This window comes from Myxine glutinosa, chromosome 7 (genome assembly GCF_964187855.1).
Source record: "Myxine glutinosa chromosome 7, kmMyxGlut1.1, whole genome shotgun sequence".
In the NCBI taxonomy this organism is placed as follows: Eukaryota; Metazoa; Chordata; class Myxini; order Myxiniformes; family Myxinidae; genus Myxine; species Myxine glutinosa.
In genome coordinates, this window is record NC_136267.1 from 48,842,616 (window position 1) to 48,866,471 (window position 23,856).

The window sequence follows — 23,856 nt, forward strand, 5'->3', positions numbered from 1 at the left end:
ACCCACAAGCAAACTGGAACGGCACTCAGTAGAGAGCATACCTCCACCTGGTTGGCCATATTATTCAATGGTGAAGAATCCCTTTAAAAACTCCTACTAGCTGAATCCGGATCCGCATCTTCACCAAAATCGAATCGATTCTTCCTTGTCACACACACAACCTGTCCAACAAGTTTCGTCCAAACTCATTGTACACCGCTCCTTTCCTATGCCATCTCCAGGCATTGCAAATCGTCATTGCTGGGCACCGAAGGGGGCTCGGCAGTGACGCACGCTGAAAGAGAGTACTCAGTTTTCACTCTGGTTTCTTGCTTTCTTGTTTTCTTGCTTTCTTGTTTGTTGTACACCGCTCCTTTCCTATGCCACCTCCAGGCATTGCAAATCGTCATTGCCGGGCACCGAAGGGGGCTTGGCAGTGACGCACGCTGAAAGAGAGTACTCAGTTTTCACTCTGGTTTCTTGTTGTACACCGCTCCTTTCCTATGCCATCTCCAGGCATTGCAAATCGTCATTGCCGGGCACCAAAGGGGGCTCGGCAGTGACGCACGCTGAAAGAGAGTACTCAGTTTTCACTCTGGTTTCTTGTTGTACACCGCTCCTTTCCTATGCCATCTCCAGGCATTGCAAATCGTCATTGCCGGGCACCAAAGGGGGCTCGGCAGTGACGCACGCTGAAAGAGAGTACTCAGTTTTCACTCTGGTTTCTTTCTTGTTTGTTTGTTTTCTTGTTTGTTTTCTTTCTTGTTTGCTTTCTTGGTTGTCCGGACGATATCTCAGCCATCCTTTGAGCTAGGAAGCTGAAATTTCGGCACAGTAGTGAGCAAGTCCTTTGTCAAATACGGTATTTTTTGTTTTTTGAATAATCAATTAATTGAGGAGTTATTTAATTATTAGCGTTTAATTAAGTACTTATTTAATTAATTAAATTTCATTTCTCTTCTGACCATTATTAACTCAGGCACCTTTTGAGTTAGGAAGCTGATATTTGGACATGCCAATGACCAGGTGATTTGGCTGCAAAGGATATTTTTGATTTATTAATTAATCAATTAATCGATTAATTATTTAATTATTCGATTAATGACAAAAAATTTTTTTTTTTTTAAGTTACAGATTCTGATGAAATAGTGGTAGTTTATGTGTTCTCTGACCAAATTGATTAATAATTTAATTTTTTTATGATTATTATTTATTTATTTTCATTATTAATCATTTATTTATTTTCTTTCTCATTTGGCCAATATCTCAGGCACCTTTTGAGCTGGGAAGCTAATATTTGGACATGAGTGACCAAGTGATGTGGCTATCAAGGATATTTTTGATTTATTGATTAATCATTTCATCTATTAAGTATTTATTGATTAATCGATTAATTATTTATTGAGTAATCAATTAATTATTTAATTTTTTATAAATGACTTATTTAATTAAATTTCTAAAAGATACATCTTCGGATGAAGCACTACTGGTTTAGTTATGCGATTAGCCAATTGATTATGAAAATATTTTGTGATAATCTTTTATTGATTTTAATTATACAATTAATCAATCAATTAGTGTACACCTCTCCCTCCCAATGCAGCCTCAATGAGCTGCACTGCGGTATTGCCGGGCGCCGGAGGCGCCCCGGCAATGCCGCGCTGCAGCATATTTAATTATTTGGCATGGGGCGGTGTACTTTGAATGTATGTGTACTTGTTTGTTTTCTTGTTTGTTTTCTTTCTTGTTTCCTTGGTTGTCCGGACGATATCTCAGCCATCCTTTGAGCTAGGAAGCTGAAATTTCGGCACAAGAGTGAGCAAGTCCTTTCTCAAAAACGGTATTTTTATTTTTTGATTAATCAATAAATTGAGGAGTTATTTAATTATTAGCGATTAATGAAGTACTTATTTAATTAATCAAATTTCCTTTCTCTTCTGACCATTAACTCAGGCACCTTTTGAGTTAGGAAGCTGATATTTGGACATGCCGATGACCAGGTGATTTGGCTGCAAAGGATATTTTTGATTTATTAATTAATCAAGTAATCGATTAATTATTTAATTATTCGATTAATGACAAAAAAAATTTTTTTTTTTAAGTTACAGATTCTGATGAAATAGTGGTAGTTTATGTGTTCTCTGACCAAATTGATTAATAATTTAATTTTTTTATGATTGTTATTTATTTATTTTCATTATTAATCATTTATTTATTTTCTTTCTCATTTGGCCAATATCTCAGGCACCTTTTGAGCTGGGAAGCTAATATTTGGACATGAGTGACCAAGTGATGTGGCTATCAAGGATATTTTTGATTTATTGATTAATCATTTCATCTATTAATTATTTAATGATTAATCGATTAATTATTTATTGAGTAATCAATTAATTATTTAATTTTTTATAAATGACTTATTTAATTAAATTTCTAAAAGATACATCTTCGGAAGAAGCACTAGTGGTTTAGTTATGCGATTAGCCAATTGATTATGAAAATATTTTGTGATAATCTTTTATTGATTTTAATTATACAATTAATCAATCAAGTAGTGTACACCTCTCCCTCCCAATGCAGTCCCAATGAGCTGCACTGCGGTATTGCCGGGCGCCAGAGGCGCCCCGGCAATGCCGCGCTGTAGGATATTTAATTATTTGGCATGGGGGTGGTGTACTTTGAATGTATGTGTACTTGTTGTACACCGCTCCTTTCCTATGCCATCTCCAGGCATTGCAAATCGTCATTGCCGGGCACCAAAGGGGGCTCGGCAGTGACGCACGCTGAAAGAGAGTACTCAGTTTTCACTCTGGTTTCTTGTTTGTTTGTTTTCTTGGTTGTCCGGGCGATATCTCAGCCATCCTTTGAGCTAGGAAGCTGAAATTTCGGCACAGTAGTGAGCAAGTCCTTTGTCAAATACGGTATTTTTTGTTTTTTGAATAATCAATTAATTGAGGAGTTATTTAATTATTAGCGTTTAATTAAGTACTTATTTAATTAATTAAATTTCATTTCTCTTCTGACCATTATTAACTCAGGCACCTTTTGAGTTAGGAAGCTGATATTTGGACATGCCAATGACCAGGTGATTTGGCTGCAAAGGATATTTTTGATTTATTAATTAATCAATTAATCGATTAATTATTTAATTATTCGATTAATGACAAAAAAATTTTTTTTTTTAAAGTTACAGATTCTGATGAAATAGTGGTAGTTTATGTGTTCTCTGACCAAATTGATTAATAATTTAATTTTTTTATGATTATTATTTATTTATTTTCATTATTAATCATTTATTTATTTTCTTTCTCATTTGGCCAATATCTCAGGCACCTTTTGAGCTGGGAAGCTAATATTTGGACATGAGTGACCAAGTGATGTGGCTATCAAGGATATTTTTGATTTATTGATTAATCATTTCATCTATTAAGTATTTATTGATTAATCGATTAATTATTTATTGAGTAATCAATTAATTATTTAATTTTTTATAAATGACTTCTTTAATTAAATTTCTAAAAGATACATCTTCGGATGAAGCACTACTGGTTTAGTTATGCGATTAGCCAATTGATTATGAAAATATTTTGTGATAATCTTTTATTGATTTTAATTATACAATTAATCAATCAATTAGTGTACACCTCTCCCTCCCAATGGAGCCTCAATGAGCTGTACTGCGGTATTGCCGGGCGCCAGAGGCGCCCCGGCAATGCCGCGCTGCAGCATATTTAATTATTTGGCATGGGGCGGTGTACTTTGAATGTATGTGTACTTGTTGTACACCGCTCCTTTCCTATGCCATCTCCAGGCATTGCAAATCGTCATTGCCGGGCACCAAAGGGGGCTCGGCAGTGACGCACGCTGAAAGAGAGTACTCAGTTTTCACTCTGGTTTCTTGTTTGTTTGTTTTCTTGCTTTCTTTCTTGGTTGTCCGGACGATATCTCAGCCATCCTTTGAGCTAGGAAGCTGAAATTTCGGCACAGTAGTGAGCAAGTCCTTTGTCAAATACGGTATTTTTTGTTTTTTGAATAATCAATTAATTGAGGAGTTATTTAATTATTAGCGTTTAATTAAGTACTTATTTAATTAATTAAATTTCATTTCTCTTCTGACCATTATTAACTCAGGCACCTTTTGAGTTAGGAAGCTGATATTTGGACATGCCAATGACCAGGTGATTTGGCTGCAAAGGATATTTTTGATTTATTAATTAATCAATTAATCGATTAATTATTTAATTATTCGATTAATGACAAAAAATTTTTTTTTTTTTAAGTTACAGATTCTGATGAAATAGTGGTAGTTTATGTGTTCTCTGACCAAATTGATTAATAATTTAATTTTTTTATGATTATTATTTATTTATTTTCATTATTAATCATTTATTTATTTTCTTTCTCATTTGGCCAATATCTCAGGCACCTTTTGAGCTGGGAAGCTAATATTTGGACATGAGTGACCAAGTGATGTGGCTATCAAGGATATTTTTGATTTATTGATTAATCATTTCATCTATTAAGTATTTATTGATTAATCGATTAATTATTTATTGAGTAATCAATTAATTATTTAATTTTTTATAAATGACTTATTTAATTAAATTTCTAAAAGATACATCTTCGGATGAAGCATTACTGGTTTAGTTATGCGATTAGCCAATTGATTATGAAAATATTTTGTGATAATCTTTTATTGATTTTAATTATACAATTAATCAATCAATTAGTGTACACCTCTCCCTCCCAATGCAGCCTCAATGAGCTGCACTGCGGTATTGCCGGGCGCCGGAGGCGCCCCGGCAATGCCGCGCTGCAGCATATTTAATTATTTGGCATGGGGCGGTGTACTTTGAATGTATGTGTACTTGTTTGTTTTCTTGTTTGTTTGTTTTCTTTCTTGGTTGTCCGGACGATATCTCAGCCATCCTTTGAGCTAGGAAGCTGAAATTTCGGCACAGTAGTGAGCAAGTCCTTTGTCAAATACGGTATTTTTTGTTTTTTGAATAATCAATTAATTGAGGAGTTATTTAATTATTAGCGTTTAATTAAGTACTTATTTAATTAATTAAATTTCATTTCTCTTCTGACCATTATTAACTCAGGCACCTTTTGAGTTAGGAAGCTGATATTTGGACATGCCAATGACCAGGTGATTTGGCTGCAAAGGATATTTTTGATTTATTAATTAATCAATTAATCGATTAATTATTTAATTATTCGATTAATGACAAAAATTTTTTTTTTTTTTAAGTTACAGATTCTGATGAAATAGTGGTAGTTTATGTGTTCTCTGACCAAATTGATTAATAATTTAATTTTTTTATGATTATTATTTATTTATTTTCATTATTAATCATTTATTTATTTTCTTTCTCATTTGGCCAATATCTCAGGCACCTTTTGAGCTGGGAAGCTAATATTTGGACATGAGTGACCAAGTGATGTGGCTATCAAGGATATTTTTGATTTATTGATTAATCATTTCATCTATTAAGTATTTATTGATTAATCGATTAATTATTTATTGAGTAATCAATTAATTATTTAATTTTTTATAAATGACTTATTTAATTAAATTTCTAAAAGATACATCTTCGGATGAAGCATTACTGGTTTAGTTATGCGATTAGCCAATTGATTATGAAAATATTTTGTGATAATCTTTTATTGATTTTAATTATACAATTAATCAATCAATTAGTGTACACCTCTCCCTCCCAATGCAGCCTCAATGAGCTGCACTGCGGTATTGCCGGGCGCCGGAGGCGCCCCGGCAATGCCGCGCTGCAGCATATTTAATTATTTGGCATGGGGCGGTGTACTTTGAATGTATGTGTACTTGTTGTACACCGCTCCTTTCCTATGCCATCTCCAGGCATTGCAAATCGTCATTGCCGGGCACCAAAGGGGGCTCGGCAGTGACGCACGCTGAAAGAGAGTACTCAGTTTTCACTCTGGTTTCTTGCTTTCTTGTTTTCTTGCTTTCTTGGTTGTCCGGGCGATATCTCAGCCATCCTTTGAGCTAGGAAGCTGAAATTTCGGCACAGTAGTGAGCAAGTCCTTTGTCAAATACGGTATTTTTTGTTTTTTGAATAATCAATTAATTGAGGAGTTATTTAATTATTAGCGTTTAATTAAGTACTTACTTAATTAATTAAATTTCATTTCTCTTCTGACCATTATTAACTCAGGCACCTTTTGAGTTAGGAAGCTGATATTTGGACATGCCAATGACCAGGTGATTTGGCTGCAAAGGATATTTTTGATTTATTAATTAATCAATTAATCGATTAATTATTTAATTATTCGATTAATGACAAAAAAAAATTTTTTTTTAAAGTTACAGATTCTGATGAAATAGTGGTAGTTTATGTGTTCTCTGACCAAATTGATTAATAATTTAATTTTTTTATGATTATTGTACACCGCTCCTTTCCTATGCCATCTCCAGGCATTGCAAATCGTCATTGCCGGGCACCAAAGGGGGCTCGGCAGTGACGCACGCTGAAAGAGAGTACTCAGTTTTCACTCTGGTTTCTTGCTTGTTTGTTTTCTTGCTTTCTTGTTTGTTTGTCCGGGCGATATCTCAGCCATCCTTTGAGCTAGGAAGCTGAAATTTCGGCACAGTAGTGAGCAAGTCCTTTGTCAAATACGGTATTTTTTGTTTTTTGAATAATCAATTAATTGAGGAGTTATTTAATTATTAGCGTTTAATTAAGTACTTATTTAATTAATTAAATTTCATTTCTCTTCTGACCATTATTAACTCAGGCACCTTTTGAGTTAGGAAGCTGATATTTGGACATGCCAATGACCAGGTGATTTGGCTGCAAAGGATATTTTTGATTTATTAATTAATCAATTAATCGATTAATTATTTAATTATTCGATTAATGACAAAAAATTTTTTTTTTTTTAAGTTACAGATTCTGATGAAATAGTGGTAGTTTATGTGTTCTCTGACCAAATTGATTAATAATTTAATTTTTTTATGATTATTATTTATTTATTTTCATTATTAATCATTTATTTATTTTCTTTCTCATTTGGCCAATATCTCAGGCACCTTTTGAGCTGGGAAGCTAATATTTGGACATGAGTGACCAAGTGATGTGGCTATCAAGGATATTTTTGATTTATTGATTAATCATTTCATCTATTAAGTATTTATTGATTAATCGATTAATTATTTATTGAGTAATCAATTAATTATTTAATTTTTTATAAATGACTTATTTAATTAAATTTCTAAAAGATACATCTTCGGGTGAAGCACTAGTGGTTTAGTTATGCGATTAGCCAATTGATTATGAAAATATTTTGTGATAATCTTTTATTGATTTTAATTATACAATTAATCAATCAATTAGTGTACACCTCTCCCTCCCAATGCAGCCTCAATGAGCTGCACTGCGGTATTGCCGGGCGCCGGAGGCGCCCCGGCAATGCCGCGCTGCAGCATATTTAATTATTTGGCATGGGGCGGTGTACTTTGAATGTATGTGTACTTGTTTGTTTTCTTGTTTGTTTGTTTTCTTTCTTGGTTGTCCGGACGATATCTCAGCCATCCTTTGAGCTAGGAAGCTGAAATTTCGGCACAGTAGTGAGCAAGTCCTTTGTCAAATACGGTATTTTTTGTTTTTTGAATAATCAATTAATTGAGGAGTTATTTAATTATTAGCGTTTAATTAAGTACTTATTTAATTAATTAAATTTCATTTCTCTTCTGACCATTATTAACTCAGGCACCTTTTGAGTTAGGAAGCTGATATTTGGACATGCCAATGACCAGGTGATTTGGCTGCAAAGGATATTTTTGATTTATTAATTAATCAATTAATCGATTAATTATTTAATTATTCGATTAATGACAAAAAAATTATTTTTTTTAAAGTTACAGATTCTGATGAAATAGTGGTAGTTTATGTGTTCTCTGACCAAATTGATTAATAATTTAATTTTTTTATGATTATTATTTATTTATTTTCATTATTAATCATTTATTTATTTTCTTTCTCATTTGGCCAATATCTCAGGCACCTTTTGAGCTGGAAAGCTAATATTTGGACATGAGTGACCAAGTGATGTGGCTATCAAGGATATTTTTGATTTATTGATTAATCATTTCATCTATTAAGTATTTATTGATTAATCGATTAATTATTTATTGAGTAATCAATTAATTATTTAATTTTTTATAAATGACTTATTTAATTAAATTTCTAAAAGATACATCTTCGGATGAAGCACTACTGGTTTAGTTATGCGATTAGCCAATTGATTATGAAAATATTTTGTGATAATCTTTTATTGATTTTAATTATACAATTAATCAATCAATTAGTGTACACCTCTCCCTCCCAATGCAGCCTCAATGAGCTGCACTGCGGTATTGCCGGGCGCCGGAGGCGCCCCGGCAATGCCGCGCTGCAGCATATTTAATTATTTGGCATGGGGCGGTGTACTTTGAATGTATGTGTACTTGTTTGTTTTCTTTCTTGGTTGTCCGGGCGATATCTCAGCCATCCTTTGAGCTAGGAAGCTGAAATTTCGGCACAATAGTGAGCAAGTCCTTTGTCAAATACGGTATTTTTTGTTTTTTGAATAATCAATTAATTGAGGAGTTATTTAATTATTAGCGTTTAATTAAGTACTTATTTAATTAATTAAATTTCATTTCTCTTCTGACCATTAACTCAGGCACCTTTTGAGTTAGGAAGCTGATATTTGGACATGCCAATGACCAGGTGATTTGGCTGCAAAGGATATTTTTGATTTATTAATTAATCAATTAATCGATTAATTATTTAATTATTCGATTAATGACAAAAAATGTTGTTTTTTTTAAGTTACAGATTCTGATGAAATAGTGGTAGTTTATGTGTTCTCTGACCAAATTGATTAATAATTTAATTTTTTTATGATTATTATTTATTTATTTTCATTATTAATCATTTATTTATTTTCTTTCTCATTTGGCCAATATCTCAGGCACCTTTTGAGCTGGGAAGCTAATATTTGGACATGAGTGACCAAGTGATGTGGCTATCAAGGATATTTTTGATTTATTGATTTATCATTTCATCTATTAAGTATTTATTGATTAATCGATTAATTATTTATTGAGTAATCAATTAATTATTTATAAATGACTTATTTAATTAATTTCTAAAAGATACATCTTCGGATGAAGCACTAGTGGTTTAGTTATGCGATTAGCCAATTGATTATGAAAATATTTTGTGATAATCTTTTATTGATTTTAATTATACAATTAATCAATCAATTAGTGTACACCTCTCCCTCCCAATGCAGCCTCAATGAGCTGCACTGCGGTATTGCCGGGCGCCGGAGGCGCCCCGGCAATGCCGCGCTGCAGCATATTTAATTATTTGGCATGGGGCGGTGTACTTTGAATGTATGTGTACTTGTTTATAACTTTTTGAGATATCCTGCTATGTATCGTTTTTGGCCCGATCTCTAAATGGTGAAGAATCAGTTAAAAAATTCTACTAGCCGGATCCAGATCTGGATCTTCACAAAAAGCTAATCATTTCGTCCTTGTCACGTACGCTATATCTCTTCCAAATTTCGTCCGAATCCGTCCACAACCTTTTGAGATATTTTTGTCACAAACGGAAAAACGGGCGGACAAACGGACAGACAGGGGTGAAAACATAACCTCCATTCACCTTTGGTGGCGGAGGTAATTATATGCGAATGAGAATATCTTATGAGGTCAATGAACGATATAAATGGAGTGATGTGATAGCTCAGAGGTACTATATCTGCTCACCTGTAGACATGGTAAATTTCAAAAGGAGTAAGTCATTGCATACCAATGTGCTGGCCGTTTTCCATGTTCCTGCCTTAGACCTTCTCTGCATCATTAATTCTCTCCACGATGCCACGACCTCTACGTGCACATGATCAATGGCAGAGCAAAGGTCATGAATCTCACTTTTGTACCTACATTGGTTATTGAGACAGAATAATTTGATCCCACAAAATAACTGACCACCTCCACCCTCTGGTAAAGGATAGACACAGATGCAGTGTGAAAGACATTCAATCTTTTCACTTTGCATTCTGAGGACACAGCCCTGCCACGAGAGTGTTCTTTAATTTCTGGATCTTGGTCTTCAGGTTCTTGAGGATTCATCAATGTGTGTTCCGTCCCTCATATGGACGTTAAACTGGGTGTTTCGTCTGCCAGCATTAGTTGGTGGACCTTAAAGATCTCACGGTGTCCTTCGCAAAGACTGGGCGAGCTACTGCCAGCACCATGAACAAATTCCAAATTCCTGCCCCAGCTGGGAAGGCAATTGCAAGACCCCCAGTAATAATCTACCAAGAAACTACTTCGGCAGCACCGACGCTCTGTAACAGAGTATGGTATATCGGAATCAGAGAATACTTCAAGGGACTTGAGTGTATGGTACTTTGATAGTGAGGTACCTCCACCCTTATTATGAAACTGCACTTGAGACACATGAGCTGAGTAGTGGAGTTTCTGTAACACCCAAGGTCTCACCTGACAGGGGTTCATAAAAGTATTTAGAACTCAGATAAAGCTTCTAGGATAACGTTTGGACCTCACCTTGATCTACCTAAAGAGGAAACCTCACTTACTCCTAGAATAAACGATTGTGCTCCGCTCCTTTCCTATGCCATCTCCAGGCGCTGCATAACGTCATTGCCGGGCACCGAAGGGGGCTCGGCAATGACGCACGCTGAAAGGGAGTACTCAGTTTTCACTCCTGTTTCTTTCTTTATTGTTTGTTACTTGTAAAATCGAAGATTTTTCAAGTATATTGGTCGGTTGCGTTTGTTATTCTGTCTGTTTGTCTGTTTGTCTGTTTTTTGTCTCTTTGTTTGTCTGTTTGTCACTGGTCTACAGGTCACAATTCTAAACCGATCATCATGAAACGTCACCAAGTTATAGAAGTCGTCACAATTGAGAAGCCTATTGATTTTGAGGTCAGAGGTCAAAGGTCATCTGGAGGTCAAATTTCTAAAATCAATTTTCATCTGACAACCCGTCAATTTTTATCTGATTGACTTGTAAATTGAACAGCATTTGCGCATTGAGTCACTAAATAGGAAAACCAACTATTTTTGAGATCAAAAGGTCAAAAGTCAACTCAAGGTCAAACTTCCAAAATCATCAATTTTCATCTGAAAAACCATAAATTTTGATCCGATCGACTTGAAAATAGAATACCATTTGCATATTGCCTCACTGAATTGGGAAACAAACTATTTTTAAGGTCAAAAGGTCAAAGGTCAACTCAAGGTCAAACTTCCAAAATCATCAATTTTCATCTGAAAAACCATAAATTTTGATCCGATCGACTTGCAAATAGAATACCATATGCATATTGCCTCACTGAATTGGGAAACAAACTATTTTTAAGGTCAAAAGGTCAAAGGTCAACTCAAGGTCAAACTTCCAAAAACCAACAATTTTCACAAGAAAAACCATCAATTTTATCTGATTGACTTGAAAATATAACAGCATTTGTATAGTACCTCACTGAATTGGGAAACCAACTATTTTAAGGTCAAAGGTCAACTCAAGGTCAAACTTCAAAAATCATCATTTTTCATCTGAAAAATCGTCACTTTTCATCCTATTGACCCGAGATTTGATCAAGATCGTAAATTTAAATCTTGATGAAATGTATAATTTGCTGTATCAATGGAAACCTTTGGGGATGGAGGGGGGGGGGGGGATTTTGCAAGTATCGTGCTCTGCATTTTGGAATATCTTCTTGTTTGTTTGTCCGGGCGATACCTCAGTCATCATTTGAGTTAGGAAGCTGAAATTTGGGCACAATAGTAAGTACTTTGTCAAAAACGGTATTTATTTTTTTTGATTAATCAATTAATTGAATAGCTACTTAATTATTGCCTGGCGCTGGCCGGCAATGGGAGGATATTTAATTATTTAGCATTGGGGGGGGGGGGCGGTGTACCTTGAATGTATCTGTACTTGTTTTGGTTATTATTAAATCTTGAGCAAACTTCATGAAGATGAGAGCCTCCTCGTTTCGTTTAGTGTTTTTGTTGCATTTTTTGGCAAAACATTGTGGTGGATGCTGTAAGGATTTCATGTCCATTGTCCATCCCTCCTCAGGACATTTACCGCAAGCGTATGGAGAAAGACTTGGGAGAACTAGAGGGACTGATTGCTGCCCATTTTGAGCAGCGAAAACGTGAGGAAGAGGAACTCGTGGCACTCAAAGAGAGAATCGTGCGTTGACAAAGTCAGATATTGGGAACAAAGACGTGTATTGTGATTACATGTGCAATAATGATACAATTGGTTGTTAGGAGTGGGATAAGATGTCTAATAAACAATGCATCGAGTATTTCAGTGAACAAAATGTGATTGATGAAACCATCATGATTGATTTCATGATTTCTCACTTGCATCCTAAATTTAAAACCTTTGCCTACCTCATTGATGTCAATAATACAGTGATTATAATCTCTCGGCCAATGGTTTTCTTTGACTGCTTTGCTCCATCCAACAGGAGAAGCGGAGAGCTGAGCGAGCGGAGGAAGTCCGCGTTCGGAATGAAAGGCAGAAGGAGCGACTGGCTCGTCAGGCAGTAAGTTCAAAACAAAAGGATAATTGTAGACATTGTCCAATATTAAAATATCTCCCGACTCGTGAGTTCTGCGTTTCAATAACCGAACGCCAACATCATCTATAAGATTTTGTTCATTGAGGAATTCCCTGCCAAGCAAATTTCTACTGAAAACAATAGCGCATTGTTCCATGCATCACAAAGCAAAGTATCTGCTTGGCCTGAGATGCATCAAATTCCAACTGCTGGATAAAAAACAATCTGAATTCCCATCCTTACATCTAAATTCCAGCTATTTCTTCATGTACAGAACATTTGATGAGAGATGAGGAGGGACAGAGGATTTTTTTGAGGAGAGATTTTCGGAAGGATAGTTGATGTGATCCCTATTACCCGTCTCCTGCGCAGCAGGAGATGGGTTTTGTAATAAAGTGTGTGTGTGTGTGTGTGTGTGTGTGTGTGTGTGTGTGTGTGTGTGTGTGTGTGTGTATCTGTGTGTGTGTGTGTGTGTGTGTGTCTGTGTGTGTGTCTGTGTGTACCTGTCTGTGTGCGTGCGTGTATCTGTCTGGGCCCTAACTGTTTTTGAGTTTTGTCATAAATTTTCACCAAAGGTTTATTATGAGCATACGGAGAAGGCAAATTAATAATTTTGTCAAAAGGTCAATAGGTCAAAGGTCAGCGTCACATGAAATCATCAATTTTCATCCAATTGACCTGAAATTTGAATTTACCATTTGAGTTTTGTCATCAAATTTTCAACAAAACTTTATTATGAGAACATGAAGGAAAATTAATAATTTGGTCAAAAGGTCAAATGCCAGCGTCACATGAAATTGTCAATTTTCATCCGATTGACCTGAAATTTCAAGAATTTGCATATTGGGTCACTGAATTGGTTCACCAATCAAAAGCTAGAAGCTGTTTGATTTTTTTAGATCAAAAGGTCAAAGGTCAAGGTTGCGTAAAATCACCAATTTTCACCCGATTGACCTGAAATTTAAAGAATTTGCATATTGGGTCACTGAATTGGTTCACTAATCAAAAGGTATGAGTCAATTGTTTTTTTTAGATCAAAAGGTCAAAGGTCAAGGTTGCATAAAATCGTCAATTTTCATTTTGTATTTTACCCTCGCCAGAGGAGAGGGTATTGCATTTGAGTCCGTTTGTCTGTTTCTGTCTGTTTGTTTGTTTGTCCGCACAGAATAAATATTATTTTCTCTGCAACCTTTGGTCCGATTGACAGGAAATGTTCAACACAGGAGCACCTCCTCCTGTAGATTTCTTTTAATGATAATGATGACGTCATCGGTCACGTGGTTCAGCCGTCATATTGGTTTTTACACAAAAGCCTTAAAAACCACCAAAACACGTCCTGGCGAGTTTTGGGTTTTGTGTGTGTGTGGGTCTGCAATCTCTGATTGCTCTTTCTTGTTCTCACCAGAGGAGAGGGTATTGCATTTGAGTCCGTTTGTTTGTCTGTCTGTTTGTTTGTTTGTCCACACAGAATAAATATGATTTTCTCTGCACCCGTTGGTCCGATTGACAGGAAATTTTCACCATAGGTGCGCCTCCACCTGTAGAATTTTCATAATGATAATTATGACGTCATCAGGCACGTGGTATGGGCGCCATCTTGGAAAAACCGAAAAACTTTGCACCTCTATACCTCCGAAAGCACTGAATAGAAAAAAATGAGACGTGGCTCGTTGTAAATAACTCTCCACGGAGAATAAAATATGTTAATGATGATGTCATGGGTGCCTCTATTATGATGTCATAATTCGACAAGTACAAAACTTCATCCGATCAAGATGAAATTTCTTGAGCGTCATGTGGGGATACATAGGTAGAGAAAAAGTGATGAACTCATCTGTCACGTGGTTCGGCCGCCATATTTGTTCTAACACAAAAGCCTTAAAACCACTGTAAACACGTCCTGGCAAGGGTTTTGCAATCTCTGATTGCGCTTTCTAGTTTTCTTTATTTTGAGCATACGGAAGAAGAATAAGACGTCTGAATACAAACAGACGTGAGGACGGGCTTTGCATTTTCAGATGCCTTCTAGTTAATACTTTGATATTTAAGTTTATCATCAAGATCTTTACCATATATTTATGCCATAAGATCTTGTACTTGCTATCGGCATGTTGGTCGAGTTGCTCAAGTGAAGTTATTGATGCTCGATGGGAGTGAGTGCATCAATCCTGGTGAAACTTCTGATGAAAACACTTAACGAGACCTTTCTTTGTACCTGTGTGCAGGAAGAGCGAGCTAGAAAGGAGGGAGAAGATACGAGGCGCCGAGCGGAGGATGAAGCGAAGAAGCGAAGGGCCCTTTGTGATGTTTCCTCTCATTTCGCAGGATATTTGACCAAGGCATGGTGGAATGTTTCATCTTGGCTGTGTAAATTACTGAGTTGTGTGGATAATTGCTCATTTAATGATTACCTATAAAAAAATTATGTTAATTTGGTTCAATCAAAATCATTGTCTTAGTGAATTAATTTTGGAAAACAATTTTTTTTTGATACTTTCAAAATGTTGATGAAAGTTTGAAAATTAAGCCATGCCAATTTAACATGGGATGACCTGACAATATAGCATTTATGGAAGACAATAGTTTTTCAAAAGTATGAAACCAAACAGCTAACTTGAGATTTAAAAAATGATGCTAAAAGTAATTGGCGAAAGAACTTTAAGGACCATCTCTGTGAGAAAGAGGAAACACAATAAATAACACATTAAAGATATATAAACAGGGATTTGAAGAGGAAAAGAAAGGGAAAACCCCACCATTCATCCTCCTCCCTTAGGGCTTCACCATTCCCCCAACCATGATCCCAAATTTGGGAGAGCTGAGACAATGAAATGGACAGACACAGAATATGGGGACTTTCAAAATCACGTAATCCACCCCAGAATGGAGGTTTACCACAGGTGCACCTCCACCTGTGCACTTGCGCAGAAACCCCTAGCAGCGAGAATCATCAGGGCAGCTGAACATATGTTGCGTGTGTGAGGTATGGATTGTTACCTAAAACGGCTCACAGAGCTAAACGAAGCCGAAAATTATTGGAAACGTACTGGCGAGAAAGGGATGTGCCTCTGCACAACGAAATAGTTGGAGAACTCTCCGAACTCGCCCCAAAGCTGATAGCTTGCAGCTCCCCGTACTGCAAGGATCGGTGCAAAAACTGAAGGTACGTAGACGGGCACGATCTACCCAAACCTTTAACCATTGCTGCCAGTGAGTGGACATTGAACCTTGCGGAATTATCTCGTTTGAACATGGGTCATATCTGGGGCTTGTCAATTAAGGCACAGGGTAAGTTTAAAATGATATTTACTATAAATAATGTTTTGGAGGAGGAGAGTGGGAGCTCTGGGAGCTGTGTGGGCTGTTATATATATATAGTTATATACACAACAACACAACATGCATTTTAAGGCCATTTTCCCTTCCCTGCTAGAGCGGGGGTTAGCCTTGCGGTCCCCATGACAATCTTCTCCATTTGGCCCTATTTTCTGCATCTCTCCTTGTTAACCCCCTTGCCCGCATTTCTTCTTCCACCATCTTTAGCCAGGTCTTTCTCGGTCTTCCCCGTCCTCTACTTCCTTCTACATTCATTTCCATCACTCTTCTCAACCAGTCACTTTCATCCTTCCTCAACACATGACCAAACCATCTCAACCTGTTCCTCTTCACAGCATCAATCACAGGCTCTATTCCCATCATCTTTCGCAATTCATCATTTGTCTTCCTCTCTCTCAACGATACTCCGCACATCCAACGAAACATTCGCATTTCCACCCTTTCCAGCCTTCGTTGCTGCTCTACATTCATGACCCATGTCTCGCTCCCATAAATCATAACACTTCTCACACATGCAGCATACACCTTTCCCTTCAGCTTCAACGACACTCCCCTCCTCATCAGCACACCACTCAGTTCCCAAAACTTCTTCCATGCACATCTCACTCTAGCAACCGTTGCCGAGTCTGATCCACCTTCTCCATTCAGCATGTTCTCCATTTCACACCACCTTCCACCTTCTCCATTTCACACCTTCCAGCTTCATGCCGTCTCCAAGATCCAACTCAACATTTCCTCCATCTGCAGATCCCTCTGTGCACACCTTACATTTGAATGTAGCTGCCATACTGGTTAATGACCCTCTCAGACCGCTACATTTTTGATGAACCCACTCAGCACACATTGTACATTGAATGGAGTTCACTCCGACACCCTTCCTGCACACAGCAAATGGCCACTTCCCAGTTCTTTCCACCTCACCACATGCTTTACCACTTGCCATCACCTTCGTCTTTCCTATATTCACCTTCAGACCTTTTGTCTCCATACATTCCTTCCACTTGTTCATCTTTTCCTTCAGTCCATCCATACTTTCCGCAATCAACACCAGATCATCTGCATACAACAACTCCCACGGTAAACCCTCCTTTACGTTCTGAGCCAGCACCTCCATCACAGCTACAAATAGTAGTGGACTTAGTACCGACCCCTGATGCACTCCCACCTTCACCTCAAACTCACCACTGTTCCCGCCCTTCGTCCTTACAGCTGTGCCTGCTCTTTTGTACATTGCCATCACTACTCTGATCAACCATTCCTCCACTTCTAACTTCCTCAATGCCCATGACAATTCTTCGCGTGGAACCCTATCGAATGCTTTCTCCAGATCAACAAACCCAAGAAACAACTTCTTCCTCTTCTCCATGTACTTCTCCTGCAACTGCCTCACAATAAAGAGCGCGTCTGTCGTTCCTCTTCCTGGCATAAATCCAAGCTGCATTTCGGAAATCTTCACCTTCTTCCTTATCCTCCTCTCCAACACCCTTTCCAATACCTTCATTTCATGCTCCAATAACTTTATCGCTCAGTACGAGCCACACTCCAGAGGGTCACCTTTCCCCTTGTATAGAGGGACGAGGGTACTCAGTTCCCAATCCACTGGAATGCGGCCTTCTTTCACCACCAGATTACAGATCTCTGTCATTCTCTTCGCACCACAACTTCCTGCTGCCTTCAACATATCCCCCACAACTCCCGTCGGCCCTCCCGCTTTTCTACTCTTCATTGCTTTTATCGCTTCCTCAACTTCCTTCTCAGTTATTTTCTCGGCCGGTCCTAAAACTGGGTTACTCTCTGTGTTGCCATCCCATTCATTCTCTGTATTCAACAGCATTTCCATATATCTTTTCCATCTTCTTTTAATTCCATCTGGGTCCACAACGATTTGTCCCAATTCATCCTTCAAGCAACTCACCCCCATCACATCACACCTCTCTTTCGCTATCTGCTTTGCAATGCTGAATACCGCTCTCTGACCCTCTTCCGAATCCAAGCATTCTCCGAACATTTTCCAACATGCCTCCTGCGCCTTTGCTACCTCTTGCTTTGCAGCCTTCTTGGCTGCCTTATAACTTTCATGCTCTGCTTTTTTCTGCTCCCCTACCCTTCGCCTTCTGCCACTCCTTGAACTTCTTCCTCTTCTCTTCAATCCTCTTTCCAACTTCATCATCCCACCACCATGTTTCCGAGTGCCTCGGTGCTCCTTTTGTCCATCCACATACCTCACCAACGGCTCCCAACAGACTATCTTTCATTGACATCCAACCACGTTCAAGCTCAACCACATCATCCTCTACCCTACTCAGCCTCTCTTTTAACGCCTCCCTTACTGTCACCTCTTTCAACCTCTACACCTTCATTCTCGGTTGGTACTTCACCCGCCGAGCTCTCCTCGCACCTTTCACCCTTATGTCGCAGACAACCAAGTGGTGCTGTGAAACAGCCTCCTCCCCCGGGATCACCTTTGTGTCCCGGAGGTGCCCCCTATCTCGCCTACGCACCATCAGGTAGTCAACGGTTGTCGTCGACACACCTGACGTGTATGTAGCAAGCTTATTATCCCCTTTCTGGAACTGAGTGTTACAAATCAGCTCCATCAGCAAACTCCAAAATCCTTTCACCTTCTCCATTTCTCACACCATATCCGTAACCCCCATGAACTCCCTCAAAACCGTCCATACTCCTTCCCACATGTCCATTTAGGTCTCCTCCTACCACAACAACTTCCTCATCTTTCACGTTTTCCATCAGCTTCTCTATCGCACACCAGAAATTGTCCTTCTCTTCATCGCTCCGACCAACCTGCGGAGCATATCCCGAGATGACGTTCACCAAGAGCTTTCCAATCATCATTTTCACCATCATCAACCTATCACTCACTCTAGTCACACTCACCACACTGTCTACAAACTCCTCAGAAAACAGGACACCAACACCATTCACGCCCTCCGGGCACCCTTGCCACACAGACTTGTATTTCTGTCCCTGCCTACCCTTCACTATTCTCACACCACTTCCCTTCCATCTCGTCTCTTGCACACAACATATGTCCACTCTTCTTCTGACCAATACTTCCACCACCTCTCCTGATCTCCCTGTCATTGTCCCTACATTCCATGTCCCAAACCTCAGAAACCGATCTCCACTTCGGGCTGTACCCTGCCCATATGTAGTTGTAATTGTCATGGTTCTCTTTTTGAGGCAATGTTTTTATGGCCGGATGCCCTTCCTGACGCCAACCCTCTTTGTCGCCTCTTACGACACGCAGGGATACGGTGTACCTATTCTAACCAGGGTACACACTGGGATAAAGCTTTGAATAAAACCAAACGGGTTTAATCCCGAACAAATAAACGGGGAATGAATTCAATAATAACTATATTGAAGGAGCTGGGGCTCCCACGTCGATCGGAAGAATGGACGCGACAAAAAGCTAGAATTCATCCGAGTTGCTTTAATGAAATCAAACACTCAGGCACTCTGAAAACCCGTTTATCGGGCAGCAATATATATCGATTAACCCAGGGGGTTTGCCCAGGCCCGGCGCCAGGGGGCGTGGCCCAGCGTCCTGGCTGCGGCCTGGCAAGTTGAGGGCGAGCCTGCCCGGGCATGCCCGGGCATGCCCGGGCGTCCCGACCGAGGCCTGGCAAGTTGAGCGCGTGCCTGCCCGGGCGTCCTGGACGAGCCCGGCATGGTGATCGCTCCGCGTCCTTGATAGGTGCAAGGCGATTGTGAAAACCCAGCGGCAGCCGCTACACACGTCCCCCCAGAATCGACTTGCACCGGCAGGGTCAATTTGAGGGGGGTCCTGATGACCCGGCCGAAGCGACCCCTGGCGGGTCGTGGGAGGGGGTCCGTTGAGGTGGTGGGCGGTCGAGTGGGGGGCACCGTGGACGGGGGGCGGCCTCGCCGCGGCGGAAGGGCCACCCGTGGTGGGTGGTCGACGTCCACGTGCGCCGGCTTGAGGCGGTCCACTGCAATCCGGTCCGACCTGCCGCCGATGTCGATGACGAACGACTTGTCGTCCCGTCGCAGCACCCGGAAGGGCCCGTCGTACGGCGGCTGGAGTGGCCACCGATGTGCGTCGTGACGCACAAAAACATACTCCGCTGTGCGGAGTGCTGGGGGGACGTAGGACTGGGGGTCACCGTGGTGGGATGTTGGCACGGGGGCAAACCGTCGGGCGGCCTCCTGGAGGTCCGAGCGCTGGTGAGCTGCGGACCAGGGACTGGTAGCGTCGGGCACGAATTCGCCCGGGACGCGTAGCACCTGGCCATAGACAAGCTCGGCGGTGGATGCCTGGAGGTCCTCCTTGGGGGCCGTGCGAAGGCCCAAAAGGACCCACGGCAGCCGGTCGGCCCAACCGCCGTCTTGAAGGCCGGCCATGAGCGCGGCCTTCATGGAGCGGTGGAATCGCTCGCACAACCCGTTTGCTTGGGGGTGGTAGGCCGTAGTACGGTGGAGCTTGACCCCCAGGTTGCGGGCGACCGCGCCCCACAGCTCGGAGGTGAACTGTGGTCCGCGGTCTGACGAGATGTCCGCCGGTGCGCCGAAGCGGGCGACCCAGGTGGCGATGAAAGCCTGCGCCACGTCGGCGGTGGTGGTGGAGACGAGGGGAACGGCCTCCGGCCACCTGGTGGTCCTGTCCACCATGGTGAGCAGGTGTGTGAACCCCCGTGACGGGGGGAGGGGGCCCACCAGATCCACGTTGACGTGGTCGAAACGTCGTTCGGGCACGGTGAAAGGTGCCAGCGGGGCCTGGGTGTGTCGGTGGACCTTGGCCCGTTGGCAGGCCGTGCAGGTGCTGGTCCAATCGCGGACGTCCCGACGAAGGCCGTGCCAGACGAAACGCGCCGACACCAGCTTCTGGGAAGCTTTCCGGCCCGGGTGGGAAAGGCCGTGGAGGGAGGCGAAGATGCGGCGTTGCCAGGTGACGGGCACGATGGGGCGAGGCTGGCCTTGGGAGACGTCGCAGAGCAGGACAGTGTCCGCGCAGGGGATGTCGGCCAGGCGGAGGCCCGTGTCCGCCGCCCGGAGGGCTTGCACCGTGGTGTCGGTGGTTTGGTCCGCCGCCATAAGCGCAAAATCCACGCCCAGGTGGACCGCGTTCGCGCTGGCCCGGGAAAGACAGTCGGCCACGGCGTTGTTTTTGCCGGCGACGTGCCGGATGTCCGTGGTAAACTCCGACACGGCGGAGAGGTGGCGCTGTTGGCGGGCCGACCATGGCTCCGTGACCTTGGCCATGGCGTAAACCAACGGCTTGTGGTCGACGAACGCCGTGAAAGGTCGGCCCTCCAGGAGGTGGCGGAAATGGCGGACGGCCAGGTGTAGACCGAGGAGCTCCCGGTCAAACGTGCTGTATTTGAGCTCGTTCGGCCGGAGCTGCCGGCTGAAAAAAGCGAATGGCTGCCAAACCCCGTTCACCCATTGCTCATGTACGGCGCCCACCGCGTAGTCGGAGGCATCCGTGGTGAGGGCGATGGGAGCGTTGAGCACCGGGTGAGCGAGCAGTGTTGCGTCGGCGAGGGCCCGCTTTGAGCGTTGGAAGGCCGCATCCATTGCTGCGGACCAGGCGATGTCGTGCTTGGCCGGCTTGCCCCGGAGGGCTTCGTAGAGGGGCCGCATGAGTTGAGCAGCGCGGGGCACGAAGCGGTGATAAAAATTCACCATTCCCAGGAATTCCTGCAGGGCCTTTATGGTGCGGGGACGCGGGAACGTGGTGATGGCCTCGACCTTGGTTGGCAGCGGCACGGCCCCGTTCTTGGTGATGTGGTGGCCCAAAAAATCAACGGCCGTCGTGCCGAAGTGGCATTTGGCCGGGTTGACGATGAGGCCGTGCTCGCTGAGGCGCCCGAACAGTGTTCAGAGGTGGAGGAGGTGCTCGGCCCGGGACGTGCTGGCGACGAGGATGTCGTCCAGGTAAACGAAAAGGAACGGCAGGTCACGCAGCACGCCGTCCATCAAGCGCTGGAACGCCTGAGCCGCGTTCTTGAGACCAAACGGCATCCGCAAGAATTCGAATAAGCCGAACGGCGTGATGACTGCCGTTTTAGGGACGTCGGCCGCCCTGACAGGTACCTGGTGATATCCCCGTATGAGATCAATTTTCGAAAAAATGACCCGTCCCGCCAGACGGGCGGAGAAGTCTTGGATATGCGGGATCGGGTACCTGTCGGGGGTGGTAGCGTCATTGAGACGGCGGTAGTCGCCACACGGGCGCCATCCACCCCCCGGCTTTGGCACGATGTGCAGTGGCGAGGCCCACGCGCTATCGGAGCGCCGCACGATGCCGAGGTGCTCCAACGCGTCGAATTCGGCCTTCGCTACGGCGAGCTTGGCTGGGTCGAGGCGGCGGGCCCTGGCGTAGACCGGCGGGCCCGTGGTTGGTATGTGGTGCTCGATCCCATGCCGTACTGCGACGGCCGAAAACGTCGGCCGCGTGAGGGCCGGGAACTCCGTGAGCAGGCGAGCAAACTCGTTCGCCGCCGGGACGGTGCATGCCAGCTCGGTCGGCGCGGAGCTGCTCAATGTGCATACCAGGGAGCTGAAGGTTTCAGCGTTGATTAAACGACGCCGTTGGACGTCCACCAGCAGTCCGTGTGCGCAGAGGAAGTCGGCGCCTAGCAGAGCCATGGGCACGTTGGCGGTTACAAACGTCCAAGCAAAGCGTTGGCCGCCGAAGCAGAGGGTGACGTTGCGCGGGCCGAAGGTGCGGATAGTCGATCCGTTGGCCGCAACCAAGGAGGGGCCGCAAACCGCGGATTGCCTGTCCTGGTCAGAGGCGGGTATGACGCTCAGTTGGGCGCCGGTGTCGCACAGGAAGCGCCGTCCGGACGCTTTATCCGTGATGAACAGTAAGTTGCCCGTGTGGCCGGCGCTCATGGCTGGTAATGAACGCCGGCCCGGCCGTTTCCCGGCCTGCCGAAGGTGCACGGGGGTCGGCATGTCCGGGCCTTCTGTCCGAACCTGGCATGATAGTAACACCACGCTTGGTCAGGTGGAGGCCTCGGTCGTCGTGCTGGAGGTGGTCGGCTCGGTAGAGCGGCCGCCAATTGCGTCGGCAGTTCGGCCGTCGACCGTGCCGGGTGCTCGGGCGCCATGGGTGTTGCGTCGGACGGCGGTGGGTCCCATGTCGCCGCTGCGATGCGCTGTCCTGCGGCGGAGATCTTGTCGGCTTCTCTGGCAAGGGCCCGGGGATCTGTGATCGTCGTGCTTGCCAGGGCGAGGCGTACCGGGTTAGGCAGCTGACGGAGGAACAGCTCCCGGAACAGGAATGCCGGAGAGTGCTCGCCGAGCAGTGAAAGCATGTAATCCATTCGCTCGGAAGGGCGCGTGTCGCCGAGCTCAGGCAGTTCGAGCAGGCGCCGTGCGCGTTCCGCCGATGGGAGGGCGAAAGCATCGAGGAGCAGCTTCTTAATCGCGCCGTATTTGTCAGCGGCTGGCGGGCTTTCGAGGAGGCTCAGGGCGCGGGCCGCGGTAGCCGACCCGAGCGCAGCTACCACATGGTGGAAGCGGGTGTCGTCGGCCGTGACGCCTCGCAGGGCGAACAGGGACTCCGCCTGCGCGAATCAAACCGCCGCGTGAGCCTCCCAGAAGGTAGGCAGTTTAAGGGCGACTGCCGTGTCCATGTCGATAGGTCACCAATGAAGGAGCTGGGGCTCCCACGTCGATCGGAAGAATGGACGCGACAAAAAGCTAGAATTCATCCGAGTTGCTTTAATGAAATCAAACACTCAGGCACTCTGAAAACCCGTTTATCGGGCAGCAATATATATCGATTAACCCAGGGGGTTTGCCCAGGCCCGGCGCCAGGGGGCGTGGCCCAGCGTCCTGGCTGCGGCCTGGCAAGTTGAGGGCGAGCCTGCCCGGGCATGCCCGGGCATGCCCGGGCGTCCCGACCGAGGCCTGG

At 43.1% G+C, this 23,856-nt stretch overlaps 1 protein-coding gene across 4 annotated transcripts in view; it reads left to right on the forward strand.

Annotated features, from left to right (window-relative positions):
• The window catches only part of LOC137431203 (troponin T, cardiac muscle), a 73,011-nt gene that overhangs the window by 42,187 nt on the left and 6,968 nt on the right, over positions 1–23,856 (forward strand). For all 4 annotated transcript variants that reach the window (XM_078781670.1, XM_078781671.1, XM_078781672.1 and 1 more), the window contains 3 exons: positions 12,119–12,235; positions 12,519–12,596; positions 14,837–14,955. In XM_078781670.1, the coding sequence (XP_078637796.1) occupies positions 12,119–12,235; positions 12,519–12,596; positions 14,837–14,955 (314 nt within the window). The remainder of the gene's footprint in view (positions 1–12,118; positions 12,236–12,518; positions 12,597–14,836; positions 14,956–23,856) is intronic.